The sequence below is a fragment of the Otolemur garnettii genome, unplaced genomic scaffold (genome assembly GCF_000181295.1).
Source record: "Otolemur garnettii isolate 467f Iridium unplaced genomic scaffold, OtoGar3 scaffold00008, whole genome shotgun sequence".
Classification (NCBI taxonomy): domain Eukaryota; kingdom Metazoa; phylum Chordata; class Mammalia; order Primates; family Galagidae; genus Otolemur; species Otolemur garnettii.
The window spans coordinates 15295028-15314713 of NW_003852403.1; the positions used below are offsets into that span (position 1 = coordinate 15295028).

General features: G+C 40.6%; 1 protein-coding gene across 1 annotated transcript in view; it reads left to right on the top strand.

Moving 5' to 3' along the window:
- Positions 1-16823, top strand: part of SAR1A (secretion associated Ras related GTPase 1A) — a 22614-nt gene extending 5791 nt beyond the window's left edge. Inside the window, exons 2-7 of the mRNA XM_003783596.2 lie at positions 2782-2855; positions 2978-3097; positions 3926-3991; positions 8659-8762; positions 12515-12646; positions 14418-16823. Coding sequence (XP_003783644.1) covers positions 2798-2855; positions 2978-3097; positions 3926-3991; positions 8659-8762; positions 12515-12646; positions 14418-14534 — 597 coding nt within the window. The 5' untranslated portion in view covers positions 2782-2797 and the 3' untranslated portion in view covers positions 14535-16823. The remainder of the gene's footprint in view (positions 1-2781; positions 2856-2977; positions 3098-3925; positions 3992-8658; positions 8763-12514; positions 12647-14417) is intronic.
- The last annotated feature ends 2863 nt before the right edge of the window (positions 16824-19686 follow it).

The following is a 19686-nucleotide window of genomic DNA, read 5'->3' on the forward strand; positions in this document are numbered from 1 at the left end:
AGCCGGTTGAGCTATAGGCGCCGAGCCTCATTCTTTTTTTTTTTTTAAAGAGACAGGATCTCACTCTGTGACCTAGGCTCAAGTGTGTTGGTGCAATACTAATTCATTGCAGCCTTGAGCTCCAGAGCTCAGGCAATCCTTCTGCATCAGCCTCCCAAGTATGTTAGGCTACAGGGGTGTACTGCTGTGCTTGGTTAATTTTTTTTTAAGTTTTTTGTAGAGTTGGGATCTTGCTGTCGTCCAGACAGGTGTTAAAATCCTGGCCGCAAGCTATCTTTCCACCTCAGCCTGTCCAGAGTGCTGGGATTACAAGTGTGAGCTACCAAACCTTGCCTCTGCTCATTCATAAGAAGCAATTCCTCATCTGTTCCAGTTTTATTGTGCAATTGCAGTAATTCAGTCACATTTTTAGGTTCCACTTCACATTCATTTTCAGGCTCTGTTTAGTTCTGTTGTCCAGGCTGGAGTATAGCGGCACCATCTTAACTCGCTATATCCTCAAATTCCTGGGCTTAAGGGATCCTCCTATTTCAGCCTCCCAAGTAGCTGGGACTCCAGGCCTGTGCCACCATGCCCCGTTAATTTTTGTGTTTTTCATAGAGATTGGGACTCCCCGTGTCACCAGGTTGGTCTCAAACTCCTGGCCTCATTTGATCCACCTCAGCCTCCCAAAGTATTGGGGTTATAGGTATAAGCCACTTTGTTGGCGTAGCGCCACTTGTAATTCTAGTTCTCTTGCTGTTTCTACCACAGCTGCAGTTATTTCCTCCACTGGCGTCTTGAGTCCCTCAAAGTCATCTATAGTTACAATCAACTTTCAAGCTTCTGTTAATGTTGATATTTTGACTTCCTTCCATGAATCACAAATGTGCTTAATGGCATCTAGAATGCTGAATCTTTTCCAGAAGGTTTTCAATTTACTTAGTCCAGATCCATCAGAAGAATCACTATTTGTGGCAGCTATAGCCTTATGAAATGCATTTCTTAAATAATTAGACTTGAAAGTCAAAATGGCCTCTTGATCTGTGGGCTGCAAAATGGATGTGTGTGTTGGCAGGCATGAAAACCATATTCATTACCTTATACATCTCCATCAGAGATCTTGGATGAACAAGTGCATTGTCAATGAGCAGTAATATTTTGAAAAGGATCTTTTTTTTTCTGAGTAGTAGGTCTCAAAAGTGGGCTTAAAATATTTAGTAAACCATGCTGAAAACAGGCTGTAGGAAGAGTAGATTCAGCATAGTTCTTAAAGGCCTTAGGATTTTTGGCTTCAGCTTAGTCACTAGCTACATGAGCTCCTGAGAGTCAGCTTATCCTTTGAAGCTTTGAAGCCAGGCATTGACTTTTCTTCTCTTGCTATGAAAGTTGTAGATGGCATCTTCTTCCAATAAAGGCTGTTTTGTCTACATGCAAAGTATGTACAGTGTACCCATCTTCATCAGTTATTTTAGTTAGATCTTCTGGATAACTTTCTCTAGCTTCTACATCAGCACTTGGCTGCTTCACCTTGTACTTTTGTGTTATGGAGATGGCTTCTTTCTTTCATGCTTGTGAACCAACCTCTGCTTGCTTCCAACTTTCTTGATACAAGAGAATGGAGTTAGGGTCTTGCTCTGGATAAGCCTTTGGCTTAAAACAGTGTGGTTCTCAACCTTCCTAATGCTGCAAACCTTTAATACAGTTAAAAGGGGTTGCAACCCACAGGTTGAGAACCCCTAGCTTAAGGGAAAGTTGGCTAGTTTGATCTTCTGTCCAGACCACTCAGATTCTCTCCATGTCAGCAATAAGGCTGTTTCACTTTTTTTTTTTTTTTTTTTTGCAGTTTTTGGCCGGGGCTGGGTTTGAACCTGCCTCCTCCGGCATTATGGGGCTGTTGCCCTACTCTTTTGAGCCACAGGCACTGCCCTGTTTCACTTTTTTATTATTCATGTGTTTACTGGCATAGTACTTTTAATTTCCTTCAAGAACTTTGCCTTTGACTTTACAACTTGGCTAACTGGTGCTAGAAGCCTAGCTTTTGCCTGTCTTGGCTTTTGACATGCCTTATTTACTAAACGTAATCATTTCTAGCTTTTGATTTCTAGTGAGAAACATGCAACTGTTCCTTTCACTTGAATGTAATAGAGGCCATAGTAGGGATATATATGAATTGGCCTAATTGCAATATTGTTGTGTCTCAGGGAATAAGAGAGGGAGAGGGAGAGTGACTGGAAACTGCTGGTTGGTGGAACAGTCAGAACACACACACATTTATTGAGTTAGTTGCCTTCTATGGGTGTGGTTCATGGTACACCAAAATAGTTACAGTAGTATCATCAAAGATCACTGTTCACAGACCACCATAAGAGATATAATAATAAAGAAAAGTTTGAAACATGATGAGAATTCCCAAAATGTGACACAGAGACACAAAGCAAGCACATGCTATTGGAATATGATACTGATAGACTTGATGCAGGGTTGCCACAAATCTTCAATTTGTAAAAATCTTAGTATCTGCAAAGTGCAATAAAATGAGGTATGCCTGTAGACTCCTACTTATCTGAGTATTAGAGATTGAAAACTATTTAAAAAACAGGGGTTTATACAGATAAGATTCTAGAAGCTTCCCTGAAAGTTGTAAAGTCTGTAAGTCTCAAGAGGGAAAGAGGTGAGGTTATCTATCTGCTTTCTTATGCCTGAAAACATGGGACTGTAAACCTGCATTAGGGCCAAGGAAGAAGACATAACTATACTGGCATTCTGAAAGCTAATGTTTGCTACTTTCATTTTATACAGGTAGTAAACATTAATAATGTCTTTCATCTTTGAGTGGATCTACAATGGCTTCAGCAGCGTGCTCCAGTTCCTAGGTAAAGCCATTTCCTTGAAGTATAAAGGATTTCAAACTTTGTACATTTCCTTTAACAATTTAAATACAAATAGCCTTTGGTACGTAGCGAGCAGATTTATGTCAACAATTTTTTTCTTTTAGGACTCTACAAAAAATCTGGAAAACTTGTATTCTTGGGTTTGGACAATGCAGGCAAAACCACTCTTCTTCACATGCTCAAAGATGACAGATTGGGCCAGCACGTTCCAACACTGCATCCGAGTAGGTTTGAAAATACCAGGTGACCGTTTGATCTTTGAAGACCATTGTCAGGCTTGGAGGACGACTCCTTAGATGATTTAGTTCTAGTGTTAACTGAGGCCCTAAAAGCCACCTCCATTGAAAAAGTTCCCTATAGGACGTGCTCAGGTCACATGCTTGTAGATCTAAACCTCTGGAATTTTTGTCACCATTTTTGGCACTGATCCCATAATGGGACACATCTCCCATATTTACTTCCAAACAGGAGAGAAATACCTTGGAGAAAAACTTAAGAGTTTAAGAGTGTTTTTTACCCTGTATTTTTTTCTTTCTCTTTTTTTTTGTGAGACAGAGCCTCAAGCTGTCCTCCTGGGTAGAGTGCCACGGCATCACAGCTCACAGCAACCTCCAACTCCTGGGCTCAAGCAAGTCTCCTGCCTCAGCCTCCCAAGTATCTGGGACCGCAGGTGCCCCCCGCAACGCCCGGCTATTTTTTGGTTACAGCCATCATTGTTGTTTGGCGGGCCCGGGCTGGATTCGAACCTGCCACCTTAGGTGTATGTGGCTGGCGCCTTAGCCACTTGAGCCACAGGTGCCGAGCCTTCTTTCTCTGATTTTTGAGATGAAGTGTCTTTAACTCCTGGGCTTAAGCAGTCCTCCTGTCTCAGCTTCCTGAGTAGCTAGGACTGCAGGTGTACACCACCACACCTGGTTTTTTGTATCTTTTTCTTTACTAGATGAAAACTTGGTTAAGTTTTGCATTGGTATTGGCTTATGGTGCTGGTAGTTTGGCCTTGTTGGATTGAGAAGTTTATTTCTTCTTTTTTTTTTTTCCGAACAATTTTTCAGCATCAGAAGAGCTGACAATTGCTGGCATGACTTTTACAACTTTCGATCTTGGTGGGCATGAGCAAGGTAAGAGATGACTCCATGGAAGAATGGTATTGACTTACGATTCATTTTATGTGACCCCCTTTAAAGCAATGTATTATTTTTTACCTTTCAAATTATTTGCAGTTAGGATTGGGATCTGATCTTATTTCAGTGATGTTATTTATTCACTTAATATGTTTAAGTAATTTCAAACTTGTCAAAAATTGCATAAATAGGTAGCACCCGTAGCTCATTGGGTAGGGTGCTGGCCACATACACCCAGGCTGGCGGGTTTGAACTCAGCCTGGGCCTGCTAAACAACAGTGACAACTGCAACAAAAAACTAGCTAGACATGGTGGTGCACCTGTAGTCTCAGCTACACGGGAGGCTGAGGCAAGAGAATGGCCTAAGCCCAGGAGTTGGAGGTTGCTGTGAGCTGTGTGATGCCATGGCACCCTACCAAGGGTGACAGAGTGAGACTCTGTCTTCGAAAAAAAAAATTGCATAAATAATACCGAGAAGTCCACTCATGTATACCTTTTGGCTAGAGTTATTAGCTTCCTCTTCTCTCTGTAATATATATTGATGTTTATTTTTTCTGAACCATTTGTAATTATATTGTCCCTCTTAACCCCTTAACACTTAAGTGCCTGTTTCCTAAGAACAAGGATATTCTCTTATATAATCATGACATTTATCACTTCTATCTACTCTATAGTGTGTATTCCTTTTTTTCTTTAGTCAGTTGTTTTAATAATCTCATAGCATTTTTTCTTCTTGAATAGGTCCAGCACAATATCACATATTATATTTAGGTATCAAGTCTATCAAATCCCTTTTATATATTCTTTATTCAATGGAGTATAAGAATGTAGGAAATCAACTGATTATTTGTAAATTCATTTCAAACGTGTCAAAGTTGCAAAAATAATACAGTGTCAACATGTGACCACTTGATTGAGTTGATATTTTATGTGTATATCCCATTAGAGACAGTTAGAACATTTTCTTCTACCTTTCTGCTTTGCTTCTAAGTGATTTTTGCCTTCCTTAGGTAGGCTATGTCTTTTTGGTTCCCAGATTCCTATCAAGTGTTTTGTGTGTATTTTAGAGACATATAGAATGTCTTTTTTTTTCCCTTTGAGACAGAGTCCCACTCTGTTGCCCTGGGTAGGCTGTGGTGGCATCATAGCTCACAGCAGCCTTAAACTCTTGGGCTCCAGTGATCCTCTTGGCTTAGCCTCCTGAATAGCTGGGAATATAGGTGCCCACCACAATGCCAGGGTAGGTTTTTTATTTTTATTAGGGATGGGGTCTTGCTTTGCTCAGGCTGGTCTTGAACTCCTGAGCTCAAGTGGTCCACCTGCTTTGGCCTCCCAGAGTGCTAGGATTACAGGTGTGAGCCACTGTGCCTGGCCCAGAATGGACATCTTTGTTGCCTAGACACTTTATTTACATTTGGCAAGACTCTAGATGTAGGAGTAAAACATTTATGATATGGGAATAAACATTCTGGGAAGGCAGAGAAAAGAATCTATAGATACTCTCAGATTTACTCATTTTTATCATTAAATTGAGTTGAGAAGTTTCCTTTTGAAACACTGTATTAAGTTGAATCTAATAGTTTAAAAAATATATATATAGTTAAATCAGTATTCTATCATGTTTATAATTAGTAGACAAATAAGAGTGTGATTTGTTAGAGATAGGTGTGGTGGCTCATGCCTGTAATCTCAGCACTCTGGGAGGCAAAGGCAGGAGGATTGCTTGACCCTAAAGGGTTCAAGGCTGCAGTGAGCTATAATTGCACTGCTGTTTTCCAGTCGAGGCAACAGAGTGAGACTGTACTTCTATGAATTAAAAGAAAAAATTTAAGAAGGCCAGATGCTGTAGCTCATACCTATAACCCTAGCACTTTGGTGGGAGGCCCAGATGGGAAGATTGCTTAAGGCCAGGAGCTTCAAAACTAGCCTGGGCAACGTACAGAGATCCTCTCTACAAAAAATACAAAAATTAATTGGGTATAGTGGCTTAATTGTCATTGGCTTAATCATTGGATTATTGTTCCAGCTACTCAGGAGGCTGAGGCAGGAGGATCACTTGAGGCCAGGAGTTTGAGGTTGCAGTGAGCTGTGATGATGGCATTGCACTCTAGTCAGGGTGACAGAGCAAGACACTATGTATATCTCAAAAAAGTTAAATAGAATATTGGTTATTTTTATTTATTTATTTTTCAAGACAGTCTCACTATGTCACCTTCCGTAGAGTGCTGTGGCATCATAGCTCACAGTGACCTCAAACTCTTGTGCTCAAGTGATTCTCTTGCCTCAGCCTCCCTAGTAGCTGGGACTACAGGTACCTGCCATAACAGCCGACTATTTTTTTGTTTATTTAGCAGGTTCAGGCCTGGTTTGAACCACTAGCCACCAGCCTCTGTGCGTGTGGCTTATGCCCTAACCACTGAGCTATGGGTGCCGAGCCTTTCATTTTTATTTTTGAGATAGTCTTGTTATGTCCCGCTGGCTAGAGGGCATTGGTGTCATCATAGCTTACTGCAACCTCAAACTCCTAGACTAGGTGGTCCATCCACATCAACCTCCTGAGTAGCTGTGACTGCGAGTACACACCACCATGCCTGGCTAATTTTTCTCAAAGTGATCCTCCTGCTTTGGCCTCCCAAAGTGCTAGGATTATAAGCATGAGCTACCACACCTGGCCAATGTTGGTCATTTCTAATGGTTCAGTCTAATAATTTCATAGTTGGTGATTTTGTTAACATACAATTATACATTTATTCATTTAATATTTATATCCTGAAATGTAGTATGGTCATAATCATTTAAAATACCTGCAAGGAAAAAAGATTGGAAGAAAATATACTGAAACATTAATAGGGGATATGTTTGGATGGAGGGATTATAAATAATCTTATTTCCTTTTTTTCTATAATGAATTTATATTATTTTCATTTGGGTAGGAATGAGTATATAGTGTCTTTTCTGCTTCTTCCACAAGAAGGATTTGTTTTTTGAGACAGAGTTTCACTTTGTTGCCCTTGGTAGAGTGCTGTGGCATCATAGCTCACAGTAACGTCAAACTGTTGGGCTCAAGTGAGTCTTTTGCCTCAGCTCCTGAGTACCTAGGACTACAGGTGCCCACCACAAAGCCTGTGTATTTTTAGAGACACTCTTGCTCAGGCTGGTCTTGAACCTGTGAGCCCAGGCAGTCCACCTGCCTCAGCCTCCCAGAGTGCTAGGATTACAGGAGTGAGCCACCATGCCTGGCCCTCATAAGAAGGATTTGTAATTGCTTAGGCATTTAAATTCAGATAAGACTGAAGGGAAACCATCTGGAGAATGTGGAAGGAGTAGACACCATATGGTTTTAGATACCTGAGCTGGGAGTTGTAGAGTATTTAACATGATAAATTTAGCTTTCAGGTTGTGTTAAATAAGGAGGGAAATGTCTTTGATGTGTATATGGTTTTGCTTTGTTTGAGGAAATTTACATAACATACTAATAACCCAGCTGCCATTTTATGTTAGTTACTAAAATACCATTTAGGTGGAGTTTTCCCTTTTTATTTGTATAACTTTAAAATTTTTTTTTTTTTTTTTTTTGAGACAGAGCCTCAAGCTGTCCCCCTGGGCAGAGTGCCGTGGCATTACAGCTCACAGCAACCTCCAAGTCCTGGGCTCAAGCGAGTCTCCTGCCTCCGCCTCCCAAGTAGCTGGGACCACAGGCGCCTGCCACAACGCCCGGCTATTTTTTGGTTGCAGCCGTCATTGTTGTTTGGCGGGTCCGGGCTGGGGATTCGAACCTGCCACCTTAGGTGTATGTGGCTGGCGCCTTAGCTGGTTGAGCTATAGGCGCCGAGCCAACTTTAAAATTTTAACCTCTAGAACAGTATAGATTCAATGTATCAACTCAGTCATACAGAAATATGGAAAGTGAACGTTCCTCCAACTCTCCTTCCCAATCCCCCTCTCCATCTGTGCTTCCATATTTGTCATATTGCAAGGACTAGAAATGATGATACAACCAAAGCACTGCTCCTCAACTTTTATCCGGTTATGTCATAAACAAAAGTAACACTTACAAAGCACAGGTGCTGGGGTGGCTGGCCTGGATACTTCAGCCACTCATCAGGCCTAGTCCCCCTGAAGATTGTGCCAATAAGTGTATCAGCATATCCACACAGTAGTTGGTTAGAAACAAACTTGGGACTAAAGAAATATAATAGATAAATAATTTGTATCCTGATGCTTTTACTTAGAGGTTGCAAACTAAAATTGCTCCAAGGGCAAGGCAGTTCATTTATGTGAGTAAAATTGATTGGGTATAAGATAGTAGTAGTAGAAATTTTGGCAAACTGCAGAGCTCAGACATCATCCAGAGGGGCAGGCACTGTTCATTTTCAGCTGCTTATCCTGTGTAAGTAGACACAGGATTGCCAGATGTTGCAAATTTTCAAGGAAGGCAGAAACTCTGATTTTCAAATATACAAAAATCACATTCTGCTCATGGAGCATCAGTTGGCATCCTCTGTTTTAACTTTATCTTTTTCTGGCCAGGACTTTGAGAAATCTATGAGGAGTCTAATCTAATTGAAACGGGCCAAGATTTGGCCATTAGAGTATTAATTAATTTTATTAATTTTATATTAGAGTATATATATATGTATATAACTACATACTTTGCCTTTTAGCACGTCGGGTTTGGAAAAATTATCTCCCAGCAATTAATGGGATTGTCTTCCTGGTGGACTGTGCAGATCATTCTCGCCTCATGGAATCCAAAGTTGAGCTTAATGTAAGTTTATGTGTCCCCCCCCACTCCCTTTGGCCTCTGTTTCTTTTAAGGAATACAGCCTCGTATTGGCAGTACTGAATCATACTAACATTTGACAAAAAGTCCTAGTAGCAGGACGAAAATATTTTAAAATCTAAGACCTTGCTTTTAAGTGTCCTGAGGAAATTAAGTTTAAACTTGAATCACTTTGTTGTTTATATCATAGGGTAACTTTATGGCTGAGTTTATTTAGGACATTCCTTATTTATGCCTGTTAGTGGTGTCATGTAGGTATCATGTAGTCACTCTTTATACGCAGTGTTGGCACAGTGAGACCCTAGAACAGATATTAGAGTTCTTTACATTTTTCAAATTTGTATAAATTGATGGGGTACAAGTGTAATTTTGTTACATGTGTAGGTTGTAGAGTGGTCATTTCAGGTCTTTTGGGTATCCATCACCTGAATAACATACATTGACTCATTAAGTAACTTCTCAGCAGCCCCCTCCCCATATCATTCTTTACTTTCTGATCTGCGTTCTCAGGTCTTGCCTACCTATCCTCCCACTTGCCAGACCTTCACAGTTTGTTCTCAGTCTTCAGTTTTGATCACATACATCCTCTGATAATATCACTTCAAGTTTTCTCCTTTGTTCACATTGCATTTTCTTGGCTTCAAGGTTTCTGTAATACTGCTTCTGTTCTCCTTACTCCTTCACCTCATATGTCTTCTTTCTCTTGATTTGTCACTGTCTCACTGTATTCTGGTTCGTGGCAATTTGAACTTGTCTCACATTTGTAAGTGTATAGCTCTAGTCTCATGTAGAATTGCCTGCCAGACAGCTAGCTTGATCTCTTGGCACTGGTCATTGTCTCTCTCTCTCTCTCTTTTTTTTTTTTTTTTTTTTTTTTTTGAGACAGAGCCTCAAGCTATCCCCCTGGATAGAGTGCCATGGCATCACGCTCACAGCAACCTCCAACTCCTGGGCTCAAGCAAGTCTCCTGCCTCAGCCTCCCAAGTAGCTGGGACTACAGGCGCCCGCCACAATGCCCGGCCATTTTTTGGTTGCAGCCATCACTGTTGTTTGGCGGGCCCGGGCTGAATTTGAACCCGCCACCTTGGGTGTACGTGGCTGGCACCTTAGCCACTTGAGCCACAGGCACTGAGCCCATTGTCTCTCTCTTTAAACTTCCTTTTATACTCCTAATTTTGGTGTTATCTCTCTGGCTAATACTTCTCAGTCTTTCTCACATTTCTTTGCTTAATCTTTAAATGTTGATATTACTCAGGGTCCATATTTTCTCCCAGGCTGTTTTCATTTACTCCTATTTCTTTATCTGACAGTACATACCAGTAACTCTCAAATGGACTTCTCTTATCAGACCCCTCCCGAGTTCCAGCAACCTCCAACTCCTGGGCTCAAGCGAGTCTCCTGCCTCCGCCTCCCAAGTAGCTGGGACTACAGGCGCCCGCCACAATGCCCGGCCATTTTTTGGTTGCAGCCATCACTGTTGTTTGGCGGGCCCGGGCTGAATTTGAACCCGCCACCTTGGGTGTACGTGGCTGGCACCTTAGCCACTTGAGCCACAGGCGCCGAGCCGACAACTCCTTATATTGATTCTGTTTTCCTATAATGAAACTATTCATCTTCTCCTACCACCTGTCTGGATATGGAGTCCAAATCAGTATTTAAATTTCACCATGACCCTGATATGCAGTGTAATGTATAAGGACTTTTCTCAGGATTGACGCCCGTAGCACAGTGGTTAAGGCGCCAGCCACAAATACTAAGACTGGCAGGTTCGAACCCAGCCTGGGCCAGCTAAACAACAATGCCAACTGCAACAAAAAATAGCTGGGTGTTGTGGTGGGTGCCTGTCGTCCTAGCTACTGGGAGGCTGAGGCAAGAGAATTGCTTAAGCCCAAGAGTTTGAGGTTGCTGTGAGCTGTGACCCATACATAGTACTCTACTCAGGGCAACATAGTGAGACTCTGTCTCAAAAAAAAAAAAAAAAAAAAGGAACTGTCTCAGACTTGTCATTACCCTACTTAATATCTTCTGATAGTTCTCTATTTTCAGGATAAAAAATATAAATCTTTTGCATATCTCATAAAATCTTTCTTGATCCTCCCTTTGTTTATTTCTGTGGCTTCCTTTCTTTCCACTGTCTAGCTTGACCTATATTTCAACAAAGAAAACAACTTGTACTTCCTTGAATATGTACAAGTAGCTGTTCTGCCTGGCTTTCTCACCTGTACCCACTCCCAACCCCTTTTTGCTGGCAGATTTTAAAATGTCCTTTAAAGGCCTTAGAGTTCAGATATAACCACTTCCCTGACTCTTAGATTGCATTAGACTCCCCACCTTACCAATATCTGTTGTCTTCAGTGTTTTCTTATTGGTCCCTATGGTGGGGACCAATATGGCCAAAGCATATTCCCCCTTTATCCCTTCAGCTGTGTCCCTCCCTCCCCCGACTTTTCTGTTGGTGAGAACTAGATACCCATGATTTAGATTTGTGCCAGCTTTGACTTTGTTTTTTTTTATCATTTAGACAGTCATTTCTTCTTTCTTTAAAATGCCTCCTGCACTATCATTCAATGCTCTGCCTTAGGCTGGGTCCTCATCTCTTACATAAGCACCACAGATACTCTTTGTGAATTCCTTATACTGAAAGTACAGATTTTGTTCACCAACTTCTGGATTTGTGCTCTTTACTATCTATTGCAGCTAATTTCTCAGACTGTTGCTGTAGTTGGAGTCATCCTTTCCCATCTCATTTACTTTGTCACTGCTTGTTAATATAAATGCTATAATCCAGCCACACGGTACTCTGTGTGACTTCCTGAATCCTTACCCTAGTGCAAAGCTATTCCTTTTTTTACTTTTCTACCTATCTTAAATCCTGCTCTTTCTTTAAAACCCAGTTTAAGTTCTAAATCTTTGCTAAGACTTTCCTCAAGCTAAAATTGTCATTTTATTTCTTTGAATTTGCTTTAATAATAATATTCTGTCACTGTTCATTTGACACTAAATCCATTATGTTATGTTCTTAGCTTTGTCAACATAAATGTGAACATAAAGTAAGGATTCTTTGAGGATAGGGATGTGTCTTACCCTTCCTTTTGTGTCCCTCTCAGTGCCTAAGATAGTTTTTTGTGCACGTTGTGCACTCAGTGAATATCTGCAGAATTCCTGTAGTCATCTTCGAAACTCTGTAGACAGAGCATTCATTTTTAGAATTGTGCTCAATTAATATGCTTAGCATAGTTTGTGAATGAGAGAATTAGCTTAAAAGTTGGGGCAGCTCTGCCTGTAAATAGTCCAAGTGGCAGTTATTTTGAGGTACTTAGAGGACTTCTAACTCATGTCGGGAGTATTTTATAATGTCAAGATGAACTTTTAATCACTTAGATATAAAGATGACCAGATTTTTACTTTACACTTAACACCTTAGAAGATTAGTAGAAGTCAAAATTTTCATTATCTGGTGGGCTTTTATATTAGCTTTTTTTTTTTTTATTGCTGGGGATTCATTGAGGGTACAAGAAATTAGGTTACACTGTTTGCATTTGTTAGGTAAAGTCCCTCTTAGAATCATGTCTTGTCCCCAAAAGGTGTGGCAAACACCAAGACCCCACTCCCCTCCCTCCTTTGCTCTCTCTGCTCTTCCTTTCCCCACCGCTCCCTCCTCCTTTCTCTCTCTGCTCTCCCCTCCCCGCCACCGTGTCATTAATTGTCCTTAGAGCTCTTATTTTTTTTACCTTTAGGCTTTAATGACTGATGAAACAATATCCAATGTGCCAATCCTTATCTTGGGTAACAAAATTGACAGAACAGATGCAATCAGTGAAGAAAAACTCCGTGAGATTTTTGGGCTTTATGGACAGACCACAGGAAAGGTAAGAGAAAAATCTTCAGGGGACAGTTACAGCTTTTAAAACATGATGTTTTGCTGCCTGGATTCTAGTTTTCTTTCAGAAGTTTAAATAGGGTTAGGATTTTTTTGTTTTTTTAAAAGAAGTACAGTTTATTTTTGAAAGAAAGAGTAGAAGGGAGGGAGGGAAGGAGCAGAGAAAGGAAGAAGGAGAGGAAGAAGATTAAGATTTATTTTATTATGGGTATTTTGTAAGCTTGCTGAGGGCAGGAGCATGCTTTCTGTTTTCTAGTGGGATTCATTCCATTCAGGTATTTGAGGAAGAAGGAAAGGGTAGAAAAGATAAACTTACTCCTTTGAGAATTTTCTGATTATCTTTCAAATCTGGTTCTGAGAAATCTCTTTGGAAAGAGCCCTTAGCCTGAAAAGAAATTGTTTTAACTGGAGGTTTCAGGTTATAGAAAAGAGTAATCATTTATACTGCTTCTAAGCATTGAAATCACAGCATTGGATTATCCTCAGTGCTGCTTGCTGAGAGAGATAGGACTGTTACCTGATTTTTTTCAGGTGAGAACTCATCTTCCAGTAGGAGTTATGCTGTCTTCAGTTGGAAAGAAGACTCTGTTGTAGAAAAGCAGGCTTGTGAGAAAGAAAATCTAGATCAGATAAAATTAAGCAGGAATCATTCTGGTCTTTTCAGCCTGGGGGGTTTGGTATATTTAATGTTTTAAAATCTTCCTTTCTGGGCAGCGCCTGTGGCTCAAAGGGGTAGGGCCCTGACCCCATATGCCGGAGGTAGCGGGTTCAAGCCCAGCCCCGGTCAAAAAAAAAAAATCTTCCTTTCCTGGCTTGGCGCCTGTAGCTCAGTGAGTAGGTGCCAGCCACATACACCGAGGCTGGTGGGTTTGAGCCTGGCCTGGGCCTGCTAAACAACAATGATGACTGCAACCAAAAAATAGCCAGGTGTTGTGGTGGGCGCCTGTAGTCCCAGCTACTCAGGAAGTTGAGGCAAGAGAATCGCTTAAGCCCAAGAGTTTGAGGTTGCTGTGAGCTGGGATGCCATGGCACTCTACCCAAGGTGACATAGTGAGACTCTATCTTAAAAAAGAAAAAAAAATCTTCCTTTTCTGTAATCTGTGATAACTTTCTGGCTTTTTTTTCCCCCTTGATATAGCACCATGGTGTCATAGCAACCTCAAACTTGGGTTTAACAATCCTCTTGCTTCAGTGCCTGTTATAACATCCACCTAGGTTTTAGAAACAGGGTCTCACTCTTGCTCAGGCTGGTCTCAAACTCACAAGCTCAAGCAATCCACCTGCCTCAGCCTCCCAGAGTGCTAGGATTACAGGCATGAGCCATGGCACCTGGCACTTTCTGACTTACTAGTTCCTTAGTCTTGCCTCTTTTTGGTTATCTGTTTGTTTCTGGAAATGTTCCTTCAGTTCATTGAGTTTGTCCTCTTTTGCATGAACGTTACTTATACATAAATTCTTCTTAATTTCCTGATGGCCACCTATTAATTCTAAACAGTCTCAGACCACTTTTGCTCATCAAAGAATATGTGAGTTCCATGGATCCCAGTGGCTTTTTCTTGGTTTGCTGCCATAACTTTCCAGATGAATGTTAGGTTCAAAGCAGCTGCTCTTTACAGAAAGGCTGGGAATAGAACTGTGTGGCTTATTCTATTCTGAAAGCTAGAAACCCTGGGGAAGTCATATGCATGGTCTTGACCACCTTTTCAAGCTTTTCCATCATAGAGATGCTAACAGGCCTTTCTTGGTTTTGCCTCCTTTAGGGGAATGTGACCCTGAAGGAGCTGAATGCCCGCCCCATGGAAGTGTTCATGTGCAGCGTGCTCAAGAGGCAAGGCTACGGCGAGGGTTTCCGCTGGCTCTCCCAGTATATTGACTGATGTTTGGACAGTGAAAATAAAAGAGTTTTACTTCTCTGGACTGATCCTATTCACAGCTTCCTCATGAACTTTTCTAATAGAACAAGAAAAGCTCTCCAACCAAGTCTGGCGTTGAGAAGCCAAGAGTCTTTGTCAACTCTCTCATTGCCCAGTGGTGACATGTGCTCTTCTCCACACTTTTGGGAGGTAATGCTGCCCCATGTGCTGGTGCAGGTCAGGATCCCAGGACTTGGAAGCTGGCAGAATTTGCCGGGTAAAACTGTGTGCCATCATGGGGCACCTGAAAAGAAAAACACGTCTCACCACTGTGGTTGATTTCAAAGAAAGTGATTCTATTTTTTAAAGAAAGTGTTGTTAATGTAATTGGTATCCCTCTTAATTTTTTAAGTTCACAATTTACTTGGTCCAGAGTTTAGTATTCTTTTTTTTTTTTTTTTAACTAATGAGTGGCATTTAGATACTTCATAAAATTATGAACAGATGCATATTGGAGGCCATAACTCAGGCAGGTGAGTTAGGTTGAGGAGAGAAGCTCTCCTGAGCTCACCTGTCTCTATGACTACCTTGTAGTAGGTGGCATCACCTTGTGCACAGAAAACTAGAAAAGGGGCAGAACCCTGGCCTCGCAGTTATAGCAGGTTTCCACTGTGGTAAGCTCATCAAAGAATGTGTAGTAGGTTGTTCACTGAGGAGGAGTTAATTATAGAGTGGTTATTATTATTGTTATTTTACTTACAAAATAATAGATTTCAGCCAGTCTTTGCTTTTATACTGTTGTGAAATTTCATTTCTCCATAGCATCGTCCATTTTCAAGTAATTTTTCACTTCATGAAAAAGGTGAGACCATCTCGTGTCGTCACATACTGCAGGTGTGTCTGTTACTTTTGCACGGATTCTAGGGGGAAATATTTCTGAATAGGAGGACAAAGAACACATTAAGAGCTCTTAATTCTGTGAGTTGAGGACTTAAAATCAGTTACTATAGTGGTTGTGTGAGTTTAGGAAAGATGTACTGAGTGGGCTTTAAAATTTTCACTTGTAGAATTTGGTCTCTATTGGGCTGTTCATGAGTCTTTTTCTTAAATCTTTTCTCCTTATTATCTATTTCTTTCATTGGTATTTAAAGTAAAAGTTAACATCTATAGTTTTTCCAGATTTGGGTGGGGGTTGGTATGAAATTGCCTTTCTCCAGCTCAGAAATAATTTGGGGAAAACGTTAACTCAAACACTTCCTGTAGAACTCTTCCTTTGGAGGCAGCATCAGTTATTGTCACGGAAGACCCAGTATAAAAGCATCAGCATCCCCAGTGGGGGGATGAGGATTATTTTTATATAGCATTCCATTTTCTTAGTGCCATGTGTGAAATTGGATTTTCATGATCTTAATCTATACCCTTGTAGTAAAAGATGAAAGGCTAGGAGATGGTCTTAAGATGAGAGGTTGTCATTTTTCCCTTCATAACAGATTAGAGGTTGTTTCCTCAGAATTTAAAATTGTAATGATGATGCTTATTTGTGGAGGATTGAACTAAATTCAGTGGATTTCTTCTACTACCAGGGTACGGAAGGTGTGGATAACATTACTGGGGTGAGAGAGTATCAGTGTTTAGTTGGATTTCTCATTCTTAGCCTTCAGTACTGACCTGTTAGGAAAGCATACTTTCTCACTGCCAGGTACTGAATGCAGAGGCTCAATGGCATATATGTCTGCGAAGTGCATGCATTTCATTTATTAGCAAGCATAGCTGGATTAAGATAAAATTATTGGTTTGGAAAGGTGTTAAGCCTTAAGTGAACAAGTCTAGCTGTGAATGAATTAGGTAGTCAACTTGCATACCTTTTTTATTTCCTCTGGTTAAAGGTTACCCATATTTCTCTGTTCAGAGACATGAGAAGTATGATTGCTTCAGTGTTAGTTTTCTTACTTTTATTTTTTTCCCTAATCACTTTGTTGCAAGCTAGACAACTATGGGTTCCACATAGGACAACTCTTTGTGAAAGTGGTTTATTCCACTGGAGAAAGAGGGGATCGAAAAGTCAATTAGCATCAGTCTATTTCTTGTCCCACAGAACACCATTTTTATAATAAAATAAATGAAAGAAGCTGCTGTGAGGAGCTTAGCTCTAAACGTGGGATCAGAGCCTTGTATGGGAACTCCCATGAGTTGAGACTTTTCATTCTGTTTTATCAGAGTGCATATATGTCCTATTTCAGGAAGAGTAAAACAGTCATTTACAAAAGAAAGTCAATCTGTATTCTAAGCATTTTAATAAAAAGTTAAAACAAACTTGCTATTTCTTTTTTCTTTGTTTTGCATTGGTTGGGTTCTGAGTTCTGAGTTTGAACAATGTCATTTGTTCGGGTTTGGCCAGGGGAGACAAAAGTTCTTCCTACATATAGGAAGAAACTTTTAGGGTAGGTATGAGGTACTTGAATTTTGCCACCAGAGGGAAAAAAAGGCTGACTCACTATAAGTAATAGATTTAGTACTTGAAAGTCTTGGAACATGCTGTGGACCCAAGGTTGTTGATCATCTCTAAAACATGCTTGCGGGGACTGAGTTTAGCTTTGTTTCATGCATCATATAACAAAAGTAGAATCAATTGAATGCTACATTTGGCAAAATAAGCGAAGGCATCTGTTCTTGTGCATTTACTAAATTTGTAAGGAGCCTTGCTTTTAGAAAACTCTAAATGAAATCCTGAAACTAAAGTAGGACAAATAGAATGGGCAACAAAGTGCAACAGGTTTTTTTCAACCAAGTAATGTTTAAGGTGTCTTTTTTTTTTTTTGAGACAGTCTACTTTGTTGCCCTTGGTAGAGCGCCTTGCCATCATAACTCACAGCAACCTCAAACTCTTGGGCTCAAGAGATCCTCTTGCCTCAGCCTCCCGAGTAGCTGGGACTACAGATGTTCACAATGTCCAGCTAGTTTAAGGTGTCTTGTCTCTTACTGTGAAAGGATGCCATGGGTTCTGTGGGTAAATGGGTTTGTTTTGAGGCAAAATGAAACGTGAAGATTAAAAGCTGAGTCAATGAGCCTAGCACTCAAGAGCTCTCACTTTGGCTGTTCCTGGCTGTGACTTGGAACTTCTCCGTACTGTGGTCTACTGTAAACACGGAAAAACCTGACACATAACCGTTAATGCTGGAGGCTTGAGCGTCGTTAAAGGAAAATTAATGGGCTCTAGAGAGAGTTTAATTGCTAAGAAGTTAGGAAAATTAACAGATACTGCTGTGATCAAGCCATCTTTTGTGTCACAGAACCAAAAGAATTCAGTGCCTACTCTGGCAAGACTTCTTAATTTCAGTTCTACCTCATGCTATCAGGAATAATTCTTAAACAGGTTTGTATCACTGAGAGCCTTAAGAACATTATCCATATATTGTGCTGGGACTGCACCAAACAACATTAAATTCAAAGAATTAAGGCAGAAAGTGTATGGAATTTAAGTAGCAGTTGAGTATGTTTTTATTGATGTGTGTACTAATCTTAATAAAAATTAATGTGTATTTTAGTGTTACAGTGATAAAGCAGACCTTTGTAAAATGTCCAGCTTGTGGTGACTGCTTAGGAATATGATGAAAGCCTCCCTAACAGACTTGTGCATGCTCCTCTGTCCTAAAGAAAGTTTTGTTAGCTTAAATTAGAGATAGCAAACTATGGCTTGTGTACCAAATCTGGCCTGCTGTGTATGTATGTATGTATGGCCTGTGAGCTAAATGGTTTTCTACTTTTAAATGGTTGAAAAAATTAAGAGAATAATGCTATTTTTTGACACATGAAAATTAAAATTTCAATGGCCATAATTTTTTTTGAAACATAGCCACTGCCTGCCAGTCCAAGAGCTTGAGGTTGCTGTGAGCTGTGATGCCATGGCACTCTACCCAGGGTTGACAGCTTGAGGCTCTGTCTCAAAGAAAAAAAATTAGCTAGATTTTGTGGTGTGCACCTGTAGTCCCAGCTACTCAGGAGGCTGAAATGGAATCCCTTGAGCCCAGGAGTTTGAGATTGCAGTAAGCCGAGATGACAACTGCACACTCTATCCAGGACAACAGAGTGACGCTCTGTTAAAAAAAAAAAAGTATATATATTTATGCATATGTAAATTTATATATAAATATATAATTGTATAATATATAAATTTTTGTGTATATGTTATATTTTAACTTCAGTCACTTTTCATCATAATTTATTCATCATAAGGGCAACTTAATTTATAGCAAATCCAGTTTTTTGTTTTTTTTTTTTGAGACAGAGTCTCACTATGTCACCCTAGGTAGAGTGCTGTAACATCACAGCTCACAGCAACCTCAAACTCTTGGGCTTAAGGGATTCTCTTGCCTCAGCATCCCATGTAGCTGGGGCTACAGACGCCTGCCACAATGCCCAGCTACTTTTTGGTTGTAGTTGTCATTTTTGTTTAGCTGGCCTGGGCCTTGTTCAAACCCTACATCCTCCGTGTATGTGGTTGACGCCATAACCACTATGCTACAGGTGCCGAGCCAGAGCAAATCCAATTTTAATGAGATTTGTTATGGTGGGGCTTTGGCAGCAAAAAGTCCTGGGAGTAACCCTGAGAGCCCCATGCCTCCTGTTGGATTCCTCTAAGGCAGTGATTTTCAACCCGTGTCCCGTGGCACACTGGTGTGCTGTTAGAGGATCTTAAGTGTGCTATGAAAAATTTTAAAGATCATTAATTATTTTTGAAAAGTTCAAAGCACGCTAAGTATATTCTTTTTTTTAATTCTTTTTTTTTTATCAACATAATTTAAGTGTGCCATGGAAATTTGTAGGTTGAAAACACTGCTGTAGGGTTTACTTTCAAAATTTCAAAATACTGAATCGAATAGGCCCAGGATTGATTTCCTTGGTCGGTATTATCCCCAGAAATCAGAGAGTAAAGGTCGCCTAGACCTGGGCAGATGCTAATAGGTTCTGTCATGGCCTGGGGAAGTCTAGCCAAGCGCTCACTTCTGTTCCTCCTGCAGCACAACAAACAGTATAGACTGTAGACCGGGAGGGACCCGCCCCTTCCCTCCGCCCCCGCCTCGTCCCTCCGCCCCTTCCCTTCTTTCCCACGATTCCCAGTAACCTCGAACACCAGTCGCGTTCCCAGGGCTCATTTTAGGGATGATTGCTTAATCTA